This window comes from Papaver somniferum, chromosome 6, assembly GCF_003573695.1.
Source record: "Papaver somniferum cultivar HN1 chromosome 6, ASM357369v1, whole genome shotgun sequence".
Taxonomy (NCBI): domain Eukaryota; kingdom Viridiplantae; phylum Streptophyta; class Magnoliopsida; order Ranunculales; family Papaveraceae; genus Papaver; species Papaver somniferum.
The window spans coordinates 56,948,013-56,965,486 of NC_039363.1; the positions used below are offsets into that span (position 1 = coordinate 56,948,013).

Consider the following 17,474-nt stretch of genomic DNA (forward strand, 5'->3'; position numbering starts at 1 on the left):
GCCACTGGTGCAAGGACCATATACCACTCGTGCCTCTTGCCAAGGTCAGTCAAATTTTCCCTGGAAATCTCCGCATGCTTTGCCTTTTTGGTTTCATCATTGTCTGTCACCATCTCATGCTTACCCAGCAACAATGCCACTATTACGAGCTAAGCAGGGGACTTAATGTTGATGGTAGTTTTTAGTTCAGGGTTAAAATTGTAAACCTTGTGTTTAGTGTGCCGTCCTTCTGCAAAGAAACAGAGCCAGGTAGAGTGATGAGCATTCAACCTCTTCACTGGCGCATTTATTGATCAATTTGATATACTCACATGAAATTTATCCAGAATGGTGCATGTAGCAACAATCCCAAATATTCTGTAAATTTCAGCACAATGCCCATGTTATTCAATTAATATAAGTTTCTTTGAATACGTTTTGTGCTATGTTCCCCGGTGAACCCTTAATATTGATATGGCATGACAATTTGTGTTCACTTGCAGCAGAGTAGCACGGATTTCCAAGTATCGAGGTTAAGGTCCTTGCATAAAAGTACTCAATCAGAAAGCATACTGCTCTCTGGAAATAAACTTAAAGAACTCTATGTCAACACATAGAATTCAATCAATTTTGTGATAATTCACAAGATTCAAATATTACCCTGATTAGTTTGTAAAAATTAAGGTTTTTGCTCGTTGCGCAATATATTAGACCCCGTTTATCAAAATTAAGCTTAGGCAAACTAAGCAATTAATCCTCCATGGATTAGTAGGTGCAAAATCCTACCCAAAATCAGAAAACAAGGAATAAAAAAGAGCCGCAGAATAGGAGCAGCAGCAAAGGGAGGTGTGGCCATGCCTTAGGCCAGCCGACGCCATTTGCAATTGGCCACGTCCCATGTTGCCCGACCGGCCTTATTTCCCCGTCGACCAATCAGGTCGCCTTAAACCCGCCACACGTTGGCTGAGCCCATACTTTCCGGCCCTGTTTCCCATCGACCAATCATGTCGCTTTAAATCCGCCACACACACACTAGAAGTGTGGCCACGCCCATGCTTGTCCGGCCTCTCTTATATTAACCAATCAGATTGCTCCAAACTTGTCACAGTGTTAAACGAGGCAAACCGCGCCAAACGGTCACAAAGCCATTGGATTTCCAAAAACCGCGCCAACATGCCAAACGTGCCATGTTGCGCCAATGAGCTGAACGACATGCCGACATGCTACTCCGCCGCGCAAAACGTACTACTTTGTGGCAGCATGCCAAAACATGCCAACATGCCGTAAATAGCGCGACTACGTGCTAATATACCTCCTGTTCGTGGCCAACACCATGATGTGCTTAAATTAGGGTTTTCTATACAAAAGCACGACTCTTCTTTAGGCGTATTAACCAAAACCCCAATTTCCAGTTGTGGTTCAAATTACGCCACTTTGGTCCCCACAACATGCCACGAGCCATGCGGGACTTAGGAAACCCTAGGAATGGTGCCACATCATAGCCACTGACAATAACCCTTGCTCCTGTGGCTGTTTCCACATTATGGCCTTACTATAGTTCCTTTGGCGTGACTATGGCGTCGTTTGCACGAAAAGCGTCACCATGCCGCGGCCGCATGCCACACGCACTAATTAGGGTTTCGGCATGACAAACCCTAACTTAGGCGAAGTTGCTACGCCAACCAAGCCTAATCATGCTACCCAGAGCATTGGGATTGATGTGGCAACTATAGTTAATGTTCCCAAGCCATATTTGGGTCTAACGCCAATATGCCAAAATCTAGCGGTCATGGCTACGTCAGGCGCTACTTGCACCACCGTTCCATTGGCATGCGCTAATTATGCCAACCACGCCATTGTGCCACTGGCATGCGCTAAGTATGTCACTACGCCATTGGCATGTACCAATGACGCCATTGTGCTATTATTGGGCGCCAACAGAATGTGGCCATAATCAATGGCCACCCTTTCTCATGAGTTACAATCTCAGCCGTCCAAATTCGCCACAAAATTGACAGGCCTGTGGAAAGTCTTAGGTGACCAGCCAAGACAAGCCTGATAGCGCCACATGTTATTCTCCTGCGGCAAGTCTCTTGAATTTGACTTTCCACACATAGCAATCTGCTATACGTTTTCCACGAAAAAACTCGAGATATCAAACATGTCACAAACTGGGGGATACTCATCAGGGTATTGCTCTTGCGGTTTACAGCGTGCGGCGTGCAACACGCCCATTATAAGAAAGTGTCAGAAAGCAGGGTAGTTAGTGGCGGCAAGAAGTAGTGGGTGCACATTAACCCGTCTCCTTCATAGTGGGAACGTGGTTTTCTGGCATTTACACACGACCCCACTTCTCCATCACTCAATCATTCCCACTTTCTACGAGATCAGGGAGCGTTCAATATGGCTTGTATAAATAGGTTCTACCTATTTCAACCAAAAACAACAGAGTTTTGGTTAACAACAACACAGTATCCAGAAAACACCAAAGAACTGATAGCTTACATTCTGCAAGCCAGTTCCAAATTATGATACAAGTCATAAAATGGCCATACCTTCAGAGTTAACCATTCTGATCTCAACACCTTATTTGCTTCCCTCCCCGAGACCAACCCGTCTCATTCACTTTGTGACCGAAGCATGACTGGAACTGCCATTTCTTGGTTTAGGCCAGGATTGTACAGATTGATCTCTCGATTCTAAAGTACTCTCGTGAAGATCATTTGTTTAAGGTTTAGATTTCTTTCTCATCCACACATCCACATTTACCAAATTAGCAGAAACAGTTTTTACCCACAAACACTTACTACATTACATATAGCTTTACGGATCATCATGTAAGGGGGAGTGAATTATTATCTATAGGTTTTACCTATTATGCAAAAGTAGTATGGTTTGACTAAGGGGGAGAACATATCACCATAGTATTGCTTCAAAATTGTGGTGCAATTGAATTTTGAGGACGGTAACAATACTATGTTTCTGTTTAACGACTACTGAGCAGAGTGTATTTACCTTATTCTATAAAATCTCTTACTAATATTCTCATAAGTTGTTATCGCTATGGATGTTCAAAAACAAAGTGCTGAACAAACACATGCAGAACATTAGAAGAACTTGAAGTACGAATAATTTAAGACGTGTGTTGAAAAACAAGGAAATCAAGCATAGTGGATTGAGCTGAAAATTTTATTTATTGTATCTATATGTATTGAATAGTTTTATCACTAAAATTTACAAAGGGAGATATTGTTAAAGCACTGCTCGGTTAAACCCACAAGTTTTTCTATCTCAAGCTTGTTGTCAATGTTAGGTGATCAAAACTATATCTTGATTTCTAGTGCACTAAGTCAATTTTCGGATAGGTTAGAATTGTAGTCGAGTATTAGAGATCACCCTTGAAGACTGAGGATCGGCGAAGACATTTGGAGAATTTCTGTATCAGGTATGTGAATATTGTACCGTTTTATTTTACTCAGTATACCATCGTTCTGTTGATTGAGACTAAGTCGTATGACTTATAGTAGAATTACAAAGAAGATATTTCGAGTTAGGCTTGTCTTGTGAAAAATCTCGAAATATGATTTAGCAATTAGATGTTCAAAGGTCCTTAACAATATTAGTTCAATGAATTAATTTGTGGATCAATTGAAAATTTCCCATACAAATGATTATATCACTTGGGAATGTTTCGAACATCATAAGAGAGAAATATGAACTTATTGTCTACTCATAGTAGGTTGGCGAACCAGTTTGCAAACCATAGATATCTCAGATACAAAAATACAGGAAGGTCGACGAACCAATTCGCAGACCGCAAGTTCAGTTGGGAATAATTCACGAACCCGGTTGGTGAACCGTGGTGAAATGAAGTTTATAAGTTGGATAATTAGATAGCAGTTGGCGCACCCGGTTCATGAAACGCGGTCAACTAAGTTAGGCAGTCTAGTAGGTTTGCGAACCCGGTTGCGAACCCGGTTCACGAACCGTAGCACCCTGACTCGTGAACAAGCCCTACGATTGGCAAATCATTGTACCAACTGTCCCGATAATGTTTAGCAGATGTTTAAAGACTTATTATTTTAATATGTTTCGTATTTATACTTCTAAGACTTCATTGGTCACTTAAGCACTTATGTGTATGTATCATGATTAATATATAGGTGTTTAAATGAACAACAAATAGCTTTACGTTCTTTGGAAAACTTTCCAAACCAAAGAGCCATTATACACGGTTTTGTACCCAAACTTATGTGTATAGTCTTCTTTTGTATTTGAAGACCTAAAGTGTTTTGGTTGATTCTCAAGTTATCTTAGCTTGAATTCTAAGATAACCATGGTCTTTGAAAACTATAAATAGAGCATCTCTGTCAACTGGAAAAATCAATCCCTGACACTTTGTGTCCTAGTTGATTCTAGAGTCGTCCTCTTTTGACTTAGGTTTTCTCCGTGAAACGTTCTTAGGTTTATAAATAAAATACTTCGCTTTGGGAATTCATGTAGCCAGATCCGACTATTTTTACCTTGATAGTTCGTGAATACTGATTTTTCTTTTCTGTTGTCGAGGTTTTCGTAATCTCTTTTAGGCAAAATAAATAGTAGTCGCATAGTTTATTTCGTCCCAGAGTTTGTGATTCCTCAATATAGATATCTAAATACTGGTCTTAGTTTATTTTTTGAAGATTGTTTTTGAGAGGTGGTTAAGAATCTAGGTTGCTCTTCGAGAGTCGTAAGTTCCGGATTTGTGAGGCTTGCTAGATTTTTCTATTGCAAACAGATTTACACACCTTGATATTTGATCTAAAAGGAAATCAAATAGGCTTATTTGTTTGAGGCATACCTTGCGATGTTCAAGAGACATAAGGAGCGCACGACTGTAACAGAATCGCTTGGAGGGTGGATTCGGTCTCAACTACTTTCCGGTCCGAAATCTAGTAGTAAGCTAGTGTGTGTAGAGGCTTAATACATTATGGTGTCCAATCTGGACGAGGTCCCAGGATTTTTCTGCTACTACGGTTTCCTCGTTAAATTTTTTTCTGGTATCTAGTGTTTTTACTTTCCGCATTATATTGTTTATCTTTATAATTGGATTTACACAGGTTTATACATATTCAATCTAAGTAGATACATATGCTTAATTGTAATCGATTATGAAACTAGTTTCTTTTGAAATTTGTATCTTGAAAGATAGATAACAATTTTAATCACTTGGCATAATTCCAATTGAATTATTTGGATACGAATAAATTGATCTTGGATATTGATTTTTGAGATCGTCCAAGTACTATGCTTAACAATCAGGTTCATAGACCTTGTGACTATATACATACTGATTGAGTGGAGGTTGAGATATTAACTCTATATACTTATTGTCAAGGATCATTAAGTTGGTTTGCTTGCTATAGTATTTTTGTCTATGCAGGTTGTCGAACGAAAAGTTTGGGTGTATTTGGTATCCCATGCGTTTTCAAGGGTAATTCTATCAGTGACTGTTCAGTTCGATTGGAAGATACATCAGTTAGATGTCGGCAATGTTTTTTTCATGGAGATTTGAAGGAAGTTGTTTACATGACTCAGCCTCCTAGCTTTGTTGAGGAGTCCAAGCCTGATCTTGTATGTGGCCTTAAACAGGCTTCAAGGGCATGGTATGAGAATTGAGTGCAGCTATACTTTCTCTAAACTTTTTGAACTCTGTGTATGATTTCTCTCTTTTTGTTCATCAAGTTGGCTTTCAAATTTCAGTGGATTTGGTTTATTTGATGGTAGCTTACTCACTGGAAGCTCTCCTGCATTTTTAGAATCATTCCTCAACTGCAACTGCAATTTCCTATCAAGGATTTTGGAGATATACATTTTTTCTTGAGTCTTGAGGTGAAGAGAGATGATATCTCTCTTTTTCGTTCTCAAACTAAATATGCAGTTGATTTACTCATCAAGTATCATGTGGAGGGTGCCAAGCCTTGTCAAACTCCACTTTCTGCTTCATAGAAACTTAGCAAGGATGTTGGTAATTTGCTTGACAATCATAAAGGGTATAGGTCTTTAATAGGTGCTCTTCATTATTTATCATGGACAAGACCTGAAATTTCATATACAGTTAATTTGGTTTGCCAACGTATGCAACATCCCAGAACTCTTCATCTTCTTGCTGCTAAGAGAATACTCAAGTATATTAAAGGCACCATCAGTTATGGTCTACATCTCATTGAAGGAGATAGTTTCTTGCTAGGCTTCTCGGATGCAGATTGGGCAGGTTGTACAGATGATTGACGTTTTACTGGGGGTTATTGTGTATTTTTGGGATTTAATATCATCTCCTGGTCTTCCAAGAAGCAGTCCACTATAGCCAGGTCTAGTAATGAAGCAGAGTACAAAACTCTTGCTAATAGTGCAACCGAAATTGTCTGGATTTGTTATCTTCTTAAGGATTTACATTTTCCTTTCTCAAGCATTCCCAAATTAGGGTGTGACAATATCAGCTCTATCAGTCGTGCGTCTAATCCTGTCATGCATTCCATAATGAAGCATGTTCAGTTTGACTTTCATTTTGTCACAGAGCTGGTTCAACCTAAAGTTTTGGACGTCTTCTATGTTCACACTCTTGATCATTGGAAGATATTTTTGCCAAAGCTCTTCATGATCCAAGATTCAAGATGCTTCATGACAAGCTCAGTGTGATTGCTTCACCCGTGCATTTAAGGGGGGATATTAGCACCAGTAAATACAGTAGTGCAGGATAAGCTCATCTGTAGTAGGGGATAACAGTTTCAAATGAGATTTCCCCTGTTACAAATTTCACGTGTTCATCATGTGCTCTTCTCTAGCTTTAATAATACAAACGAGCTCTTTATAGCAAGGTTTGAAAAACGGCCGTTTTTTCCGAAAAAACGTCCGTTATAACGCTCACGCCCATATACCGTGCCCGTGAGGCTCACCAACACGCTTACCTAAATAACACCGATAAATAGGAAAAAATGGCGTTATTTAGACCCGTTATAACCGTTTTCACACCTGTGATTACCGTTTTTCTAAAATTAATATTTCAGTTTTCTTCTTCTAAATAACATTTTAACACACGTTTTTTACACCGTATTTTCCGTTTTCATACCGGTTAAACCCGTTTTTAAGGAAAAAAAAATTTGAGTTGGAGAAATTCTTATACAATTTTTAATTTCAAACTTACAACGAAAATTTCATAAATAATAATTAAACACTTCAAATTTTATAAACTTACAATAAGTAACCTAGTGACAGTAGTGCTTGAAATTTTAAACTTAGACAAACCAACTTGTACCGGCATTTTTTTTCGACTTATTCAAGTATTTTTTGTTTTCTCGACGATTCTCAGTTGATTCCTCCTCCTCTTCCTCCGCCTCATATTGGTTCGCGTAATGCATTTGGCTGTCGTAGTTAACAGTATCGTCATCTTCATAACCATAGTCTTCTTCCTCATTATCATTACGATTATCTACTTCATTATTGATATTAATATTGGAATTATACTCTTCATTAATTCCTCGGGTATCTTCTTCTGGACGATCTTCAGTGTAATGAGAATTGTATATGGGATTTTCATTTTCATGACCTTGTGTATTGCCTCCAAATGTTAGGTTACCAAAGTCATAAACAAAGTTACTCACTGGCAACCTTTGATATGATATTTCAACTTCTGGATCATGCCATTCGTATGGTGGAGGGGGAGGCTCTGGATTATTAGCTGCTTCCTCTTCCAATTCATTTAACCAATGTTCTTCCTGAGGTAAAACTGGTGTTTCATCATCCCCTGCTATCCAATCAAGCATATTTTCATCTGTCAGCAGGCTATGAACATCGTGGACATCGATGTTATGTCGCTTTGCTTTACCTTGAACTCTTTGCTGCTCCAATCTTAAATTGTACTGAACATATACCAAATCGTTTATTCTTGACGAAACTAAACGGTTGCGTAGTTTGGTGTGAATTCTTTCAAACACACTCCAATTCCTCTCGGATCCAGACGATGTGTTTGTCTGGCTTAGTATCTTTACCGCGATCCTCTGGAGTGATGGAAACTGAGCACCGTATGACAATCACCAGCTTACAGGATCACCTCGCAGAGCAGCCAATCTTGCTGATGGTGATGCAAATTGGCCTTGCATCATTTGCATTCTTCCCGCCTAAAAATATCAAAAACTGTGAATAGAAATTCATATAATTACGAAATTAATTGTTAATAATAATTCACACCTCTAGCATGCATGTCGCTTGTTCTTGAGGGCTACTAATCATTTTTGATATAACTTCACTGAGACAAATTTGGGCCTGAGAAATTTCATTGTTGATGAGATTGGCTGCTGGGTTGTAGATATAATATGGATTCAGAAAATGCGCTGCAGCATGAAGAGGAGAACTCAACTGATCTTTCCATCGTCGGTTAATCACACCTACAATATAATTATTTCGAGTTTTACCCAAACCCCTTTCTATAGTTTCCACACATGTAGCAAGTGCATGAAACAAATAACCCATGGTAGGTTTATCTGAATCCAAGAAACGGATCATTTTCAATAAAGGACCAACCATCATGCATGCATTTTGGCATGTGTGCCAAAACATCTCATTCAAAATAATGTTTTTCACATCTTTAGCCGTACGAGTTTTTCCTTCTGGCGAGTTCACAAATTCTTGGTCTACAAAAAGACTCTCGATTGCATTACGTTGATCAATGATACTTTTGATTGCGATAAAATTTGTCGCAAACCTTGTTAAGCCAGGGCGCAATAGATTGCGTCCCCCAGAATGTTGTCTGAATCTAGCAAGAACCCAACCATGATTATAAATAAATTTACTGATTTTTCTAGCTTCTGAAATCACACCTTTAACAAAGGGGAACTTTTCAGTATCTTCCAACATTAAATCCAACACATGAGCTGCACAAGGTACCCAAAAAAATGTACCATACTCTATGGCCAATCTCATACCTATTAAAACAAAATGAGAAATGAATTAATAATATAAAAATAAACAACTGTAATTAAATTAAGTTGTAATAGTTACCTGCGGCTTTGAATTGGGATCCTTGATCAGTTACTATTTGAACAATATTTGTCGGACCAATATCTTCTATAACCGGTCTGAACAAACTCATCAAATACTCTGCTGTCAACCGATTATGCTCGATGTCAACGCTTTTCAAAAATGTGTCCCATGGCCACTGTAAACTAAGAAGTTTACAATCGTATGGTTATTTTTGTTTTTCCAACCATCTGACATGAGTGTACACCCATACTCTCTCCAATAATTTCGTTGGACCGACACCACATCCTTCTGAATCCTTTGTTTTTCCTGCCTTAATAATGGGTTCGACAACTTATAGGAAGACGGAGCTCTGTATGATTTTCCGAAATTTGCAACTGCATTGAATGCCTCGTGGTACTGAGTTGAGTTGGCCACATTGAAGGGAATATCATTAGCATAGAAAAAACGTCCAACAGAAGAATCAACTTTTTCCCGGCATGTTTTACTTCTCCCAAAATTCGCCATGCTAGGTTGAGAATCCCTATTAGTATTATATTGTCCTCCCATATCTACAGACATCCTAGGTGCTTGGTGTGGTGTACGCATTGAAGAACTAGGTATGTCCATAGAGGCCTGTGGACGCTGTGATGTACCTTCTCCGGCATTAGTATTCTTACTTTTTCGTCCAAAAAGGTTCTTCAACTTCGATAACCCGCCCATTTTCTTTTGTGTTACCGGCGCTGTTCTTCTTCATCTATATCATGCACAGGGTTCCACGGTTCATTTTCATACATATCTTGAATTTCTGTATCTTCATATTCAGTTTCTGGTACTCGTTGCCGTTTTGCTTTGTTTCTGTCTTGCACCCATACTTTTGCTAAATTTTTAATCTCAGGTGGCACATGCATGCAGGGAGTAATTGTACCTCTTTGTTGTGCCAAATGCATTTTGAAACGCGAAATTCCCGCAGACACTTCTTTTTCACAAAAATTACACTTCAACTTTTTACCATCACTCATTACAGTACAATATGCATGAAAACATCTCGTTTTGCAGATGTTGATCCTTCCATTATATTCTGTAAGTAGGAAATTTCACATAGCAATAAGTGACATATATAAATACAAGTTAAGTGGACATATTCCATCAATATAAAAATGGTTAGAGTAGCATTATAATTAGAAATCACAAGTTGCATTAGTCATTTACTCAACTTGAATATTAAAAGTTGAAATTAAGGATCGTGTAGCCTCTCATTTTTTCATGATTGAGAACAGGAATACAAACATACCATACATCAATTCATCATGCCATTTTTTTATAAAAAAACAATGATTTTTTACGTGCCAACTGATTCAAGTTGATGGACTATTTAATTATGAATATTAACATTTATTAAAACATTTCTTAAATAAATGATAATAAAATGAACAAAAAATCTATATTTCTTAAAACATTTCTTAGATAAAAATGAAACATTTATTAAGTAAATATACGTTAATAGAATGAAACATTTCTTCACTTAACATTTCTTAAATATTTCTCAAACATCATGAAAGAAAAAAATATCGATATTTCTCAAACATCTATATTCACTACTCTAACATCATGAAAAAAAAAATGATAATAAATAAATTAATAACGTATTAATAAATTATATCTCTAATTGAATGAAAAATCTACAAAAAATAATTAATATTACCTCTTAAACTTGTATTTGAGAAATTCAAAATGTAAAGCATTCCTTTGAGCAAGAACCAGAGAACCAGAGGTATTGATTTCATTTCATTTCAATTCTCTTCTTGTCCTTTTAAAGCATTCCTTTGCGCAAGAAGACATAATAGCTAGCAAATCGAAATATTCTTGAAACATTTGGAATCTCGTTGCATGCGTATATAAGCACAGGCTAGCTATGTCTTTGATCATGAAACCAACTACTCTTTTTACTTTTTTTTGTTTTTGTTTTATTTCTTTAACTTTTGAGTCTGAACTCTAAAGTACAGACCACATGTAGCATATACTGTACACACCTCCAAATGCAAAAGAAAAAGATAAATCGACTCCCTGACTTCACTCTCTCACTCTCTTTTTCTCTAGCTAGTCTCTGACTCTCTTCCTGTTGCATTCCTTGTTGGTTAGTCTTGTAGCAAGTAGCTAAGAACCTAGGAGTATTATTTGACAACAAAGTTTTGACTGCTTTTGAATCCGAATATGCATATTGAAATATTGGGGAATGCATTGAACTATTCGAGTGACAACTTGAACATATCAAGTGGATAGTGATAGTATGCGTGTATAAATATTGTCGGTAGACGATAACTACAATGCATTGTTATAAGTCATAGACTTAGGGTTGTGAATTTTACTAGATATCCATAAATTTGTATGTTAAAAACCCATAAACAAATAAATAAAAAATCAAATAAATAAATTAAACCAAAAAAAATGAAAAAACGTAGTAACAACATTATTTAGACCCGTTGTAACCGTTTTCACAGCTGTAATTACCGTTACATAGGAAATTCAGATCACAAATTATTTATTTTTCTTATTTAACCGTTATCACACCCGTTATTTTAAAAAAAACGTCAAAAAAACGCGTTTTATTCCTATATAACGCGTTTTTGACCCAAAACGTGCTCACACCCGTCAAAACACGTTATAACGGTCACGCCTAGTACCTGTGACCTGGGCCGTGACCCGTTTTTCGAACCTTGCTTTATAGTGTATATAATTAGCGTCAGTTAATGTTGATTACTGAGTTCTTTAAATATCTGTAATAAGCAAACTTATTTTGTTAATAAAGCCCCGCTTCTGTTCTCCGTAATAAAAATGAATTTTACTAATAATACAATGTCTTTAGTTCATTTATATTGGGATTTAGAAAAGTAATAAATCTGGTTTAATAACATAGATGAAAATTTCTATTTCCTTACGATTTTCTCCAACCAAGAAAACAAACTCCATCACCATCTTTTTCACAAAAGTCTATAGAACATGTATACTAGTGGTTATTGCGCTATTGCTTCTCTTTTGATTTTTCTTATAATATCAGACTTCAGACTTATTGGTTCGTAGGTTTAGATTTTCGGGACCTGAACAACACAAGTATGGCAACACATTAGGTTTTCTGCCTCTTCTTTGATTGGTTCCGAGCTGTTCCACGATGGATCGGCCCCAAGTGAAGTGTCAAATGAATGGACAACTGAGAATAACCCACAGACCTCCCCGGTATTGCAATATCCGGCTACAAAGTATAGATGTGTGCCAACTGTAGCCATTCTAAGGTAACGTAACTCAATCGGATACTTATTTTCAACCCACGTGGAGATTAAGGAGGAGAGATTCTGCACCTTAGATCCATTCATTATGTTCCAGATTTTAAGATCCCCGTCGTAGATTTCTATATGACCCTTCCATGTGTTTAAGCAGTCCCCCGAGCTAAATAGTTTGCCATCCACGGCTACAATTTGGTTAGGTGGGATGTCAAGTTTCCACATTCCCTCGGCAAGGTCCCATTCACCTCGACATGGATCAAATACTTCTGCAGAGCTGCGCAGCATGGTGTATAATACTGGCTGACAACAGTCTTCCTTCTCAGCAAACCCTCCAACTACATGGATCTTCCGTTGCCAAGTGACACCCGCTGATTTGTATCTTAAGGTACTCATTTTAGGCAAAAGAGTCCAGAGATCAACATCAGGGTCGTACATTTCTGCAGACGGAATTCCTCTGGCACAACCCGAAGTACTTTGTCCGCCTGCTACGTATATCTTGTTGTCACAAACAGTGCAAGCAAAGTCAAACCGTGGAGTGCCAAGAGGTGCGCATGTTGACCATATGTGATTGAGCGTATCGTAACGGTGTATAGTCGAGAGAACTTTGATATTGATTTCCTCAACATCTTCAGAATCATGAAGAGCACCATACTTACAGAGCCGGCCACCAATAATGAAAATATAATAACCAATCGAGACCATAGCAAATCCTTTGAGAACCTGGTTCTCTTCAAGACCTGGGATTAATCTGACCTGGGACCATGTGTTGGTTGATGGCTCGTAATATGCAATCCAATTAGGCATGCTTGTATTTGGTGAGTAAAATGACCCCCACAATTTGTAATTGTTACCTGAATTCTCAGAGGCTGGTGCTCGTGGTGACGGTGGTGAAGGAAGCGACCCCATCAATGGAGAAGAGTGTTTTGTTTCGGTGTGAGAGGTAGTGGTATTATGCATGAGTACCAGCAAACGGAATTGTAAAACTTAACTTCAATCATTTATATAAGACATGAGTAACGGAGAAAACAATGCAGAGAATTTGTTTTTCAGCATATCCAAGGACTGAGGATCTCAACGTAAGATACTACCAAGGATTTTCAAAATGGAACCTATAGTTTTTTCCACCTTCTCGATTCGGAAATCTTTGGATTTTTGTCTCTTGTACTATTTTTTATTTCTGGTGTTAGCAAAAGGATGTCTCATGGTAACTTTAAGGGAAAAAATAAAATAAGTGGAGAAAAACAATGTATGAGAATCTATTGTTGCAACACCACCAACTAACTTGTTTTCCTTGGTACCTTTCATTTCACTAGACAAATATGTATCTGATGCTCGTCTCTTCACTTACTACTTGGGTAAACAAGCTAAAGTTTTGCATTCTATAAATTCTTTTTCACTATACTTTTCATGGCAGGCAACATTGTTAACGCTACCCTGTTAATCCGCTGGCTGGTAAATCTCAAATTGTCAACACCGGCTACAACCACTCCTTGCATAAGGCATGTGAGACCATCACCCCAAAGCACTCTGCACGAAGATACAACCTTGTCGTTATATTTTGCACTATGCCAAGTATATCTGATGCAAGAATATGGACAAAACAAGGTTTTGCACTATGCCAACGAGATCATGAATAAACATGTGGACAATATGAAAAGGCCCAAAAAGATCGGAGAAAGAATCTTTTTGCCAGAGTCAGCCATTCAGAAGTGCTTTTCACCGAAGTATTTCAATGCTGTCTAACGAGTTGCGTGGTTCAATATTTCTAGAACGGCAGGGTCTTCTAGAACGGCTGTAACCAAGTTGTTGATTCGTGGATATGTAGATTTCTCATCGAGTTGGTTCTGAGCCCAAATAAGCATCTTTAACAGGCTTGGTAGCTTGGGATCTGTCATTTTGCGATTTCTTGTAATGTTTAGCATAAGAGAAATGGTTGATACTAGACTTAGATAAAAGGGCAGTTCGGTAGATATTTCTTATAGTCATCACAAAAATAAGATTAATCCAGTGTCACAAAACAGGCATGTTTTAAAGATTATACGTTGGACAGGAAATATATTGGTATGATCCTCCCGGCTTGAACAGTTTATATTGGTATGATCCTCCCGGCTTGAGCACTATGTAGATTGAAATTTGTATAACCTCCAATCACTACCTTCAACCAGTTTATTGTTCCAAAAATGCTGAGTACTTTCAGTTTTACTTTTCCATTCTGTCATTTAATTTCATATGGTGTTTATACTGAAAATGTGTACGTCTAGCACCAGGATAAGACACGCTTCCTTGGACATGGTATTTCATCAGTAACAGCACAAATCATGGTAATGGCTGAATTTTCAAAATTCCGCGGTCTAGACTTATGACTTATGATTATCCTTAATAAATCTGTCCTAATATATGTACAGACACAATGCAGTTGGAATCTACTAACCCTTTTCATGACTCTGGCTGGTGAGGATGGCAGCATTCACCTCACTTGCTGTTTTCAGACGTTGGGATATGTCCAGAAGCTCTCCAACAGGACAATTTGAGAAGTCTTCGAACGCCAATAGTGCTACTGTCCTCTCCAGCTCTTCCAAAAAGGTTTGCTATAGATAGCAGGAACACAGACAAGGATATAAATGACATGAGAAAAGGCTTAACCAATTCAATAAACAGGAACGCTGATGCAGTCATGCTGCAAAAGTAGGTGGCTAAGGAATTACATTTTCTTCTCCTCTTGGTGCAAGCTCTTCTTGAGCAAATTCAAGAGCTTCTTCAACTTTTCCATTGCGAATCAGTTTTATCAGCCTTTGTTGTTGAAGATGAAAAAATAGTTGTGGATTTGTATCTAGTATCTGCAAAGAGATCCATCATGTCCGTAAAAAAATGATAGCAAAATTTTCTGTGTACGGGGAATCGTCGGTTTTGCAGTTTTCTGAATGCTGCTTCTACAAATCAAGCAATCATAATAGCACATAAAATGGCCAATGGTGCCCATGTTCACACATGACTATGAACCAACTTTAAGAAACTTACAAAAACAGCCTCATCAATGTGTAGTACAGCTACTTACTAGCTCTTTTACAAATAGAATCAACTTGACATGGAGTTCACAGAGAATAGCTAAACTCCAAATTCAAACATAACCACAATGCTTTTTGATATATCATCAAGCTTCCTATATTCTATGAGGTTACTTTACAAAAATAAGGTCTATATAGTAGAGAGCATAACGAATAAAAAAAGAAGAACCCATAATGTTATAAGAATAGAAATCAACTAGCAACAAAGGTAAAGAGAAGCTTTGCACAAAGCGAGGAGCATCCTCAAAGTACCAACAGTAGTTTTGTTGCTGTATACACTATTACCAGCAGCTCCATAAGCTAAGAGCCTGTTGTAATCCATTTATGTTATATAATATATAACAAACAGTAAAGACATAAGAATGTTAATAACACCATATGAACAACCGATAAATGTATGCACAAGATGATCATACCTCGGGATTCAAATCATTAACTTTCTCAATTGCATCATCAACATTTCCACATTGCACCGCCTTCACGATCTGTTATTGTTGCAAGATCTATGTCTGCTATTTCCGGATAAGAATAACATAGACGAACAGCAATTGTAAAAGAGGAAAACCACAGATTAACAGCAAACCACAATAAAACCCGTTTTCTGATCAGCGAAAAGGAAACAAAATAAAGAAAGAGTAAAAGACCCATTCGAAAGGATACGTTCAGTTCCTGACTCCATTTTAAATTTTTCTGCAGCTTCAACAAAACCTTCAGTTACAAGAAAATTCATAACCAGCTTATTCATATCTTCTTTCCTAATCTTTACATCATTGAGCTTTTTCTCCCAGTCCACCCTTGTTATCACTTTCTTTGATGTCGACTGCATAAAACATCGTTTCTTAACACAACATTCACTACTTGCAATTAAACAACTCAATACGGTACTATTACCAAAAGAACTACGGAGTAAAACAAACAAGAATTCCTATCAGGTTTTATTTTATTTTCAGTTTTCAGAATCATCACTAGAATTAAATCGACCAAATTAAAAAGAAAACAAAGATTATAACAATCACCATTCTTTCAATCAATGCTCGAGTACGTATTTGAGTCCAGGCGAATGATGACATTCAGCTCACCTCATTCAAACCCATCAAAATCCAAACCCACAGTCTTCAGATTCCCACTGAAAACGAAACCAATATCCAACTCGCAATTAAAATAATCCTTAAATTACTATGATATCAAACTATGTTGACTATACAGATGAATAAAAACAAGAGAAAATTAAACTTTTAAACCGAAACCCTAGAACTGGATTCAATACATTTCGAGACTGACATGTAAAAAGAAACTTGCGAAAAAGAGAAAAGAAAAAAATCCTGTAGAAGGTCGATAAGAGCTGATAATGTTCAGAATGGATATACCCGGGGTCATACCGTTTTTTGATATCCCGACAGTTTATGCTGGTTTCTGATCAACAGTGGTCGGAGTTCGTCTCTAATCTCTCTCTCTCTCCCTCTCCCTCTCCCTCTGGTGTCTCTCGCTGGTTCTATTCGCAGTTGACGAACTTTGATAGTATTTAAAAGTAGAAAGATCAACGCCTCTTAATCAAGCACGTGGATAGTATTTTATACTCTATCCTACGGTGGATGTCTGGTAGAAATCTTCATTCTTTCTTGGCTATCTGATCTGTTAACGGCTTTTCCAACTGTAAAACGTGAACGTGGCAGATACCTTTTGAGTATTGTGCCTCGAATGGCCCATCGGTTTTACAAAGAAGCTTTTGTAGCATTCGTAAGACCCCTTGCTATGGGCATGGCAAAGTCCTATATTTGCCATTTAAGCATCCATTACGGATGTGGCAAAGTGGTAAATTGGTCTGGTTAAATGACAAATTTGTTACTTAGCCATTCCAGATTTAATCTCCACCGAGCGGTGGAGTTTCAACCGCGCGATCTAGGGTTGACCGGGCGACCTAATGTACATCGCTAGCGGTCTGAGTGTGTGTCGCTCAGTAACATTTTTGGTTATTTAATTAATAAAATCTCACTCCTATAAATAATCAACCGTTTTCTGTATTATTTTATAAAAATATTTTATTTGGTGGGGACAACTAGGGGTGCACATACCCTACCCATACCCGCCAACCCTACCCTACCCACCAGTTTTTTAACCGTATCCTACCCTATCCACTATTTGGCGGGTAGGGTGG

At 37.8% G+C, this 17,474-nt stretch overlaps 1 protein-coding gene and 1 pseudogene across 1 annotated transcript; both read right to left on the reverse strand.

Moving 5' to 3' along the window:
- Positions 1 to 12,056: 12,056 nt before the first annotated feature.
- LOC113290824 (influenza virus NS1A-binding protein homolog B-like) lies at positions 12,057 to 13,160 on the reverse strand. Its single transcript, XM_026540418.1, has one exon. The coding sequence runs from the start codon at positions 13,158 to 13,160 to the stop codon at positions 12,057 to 12,059; it is 1,104 nt and encodes a 367-aa protein (XP_026396203.1).
- A 658-nt stretch (positions 13,161 to 13,818) lies between these two features.
- On the reverse strand, positions 13,819 to 16,806 carry LOC113287640 (annotated as a pseudogene).
- Positions 16,807 to 17,474: the final 668 nt, after the last annotated feature.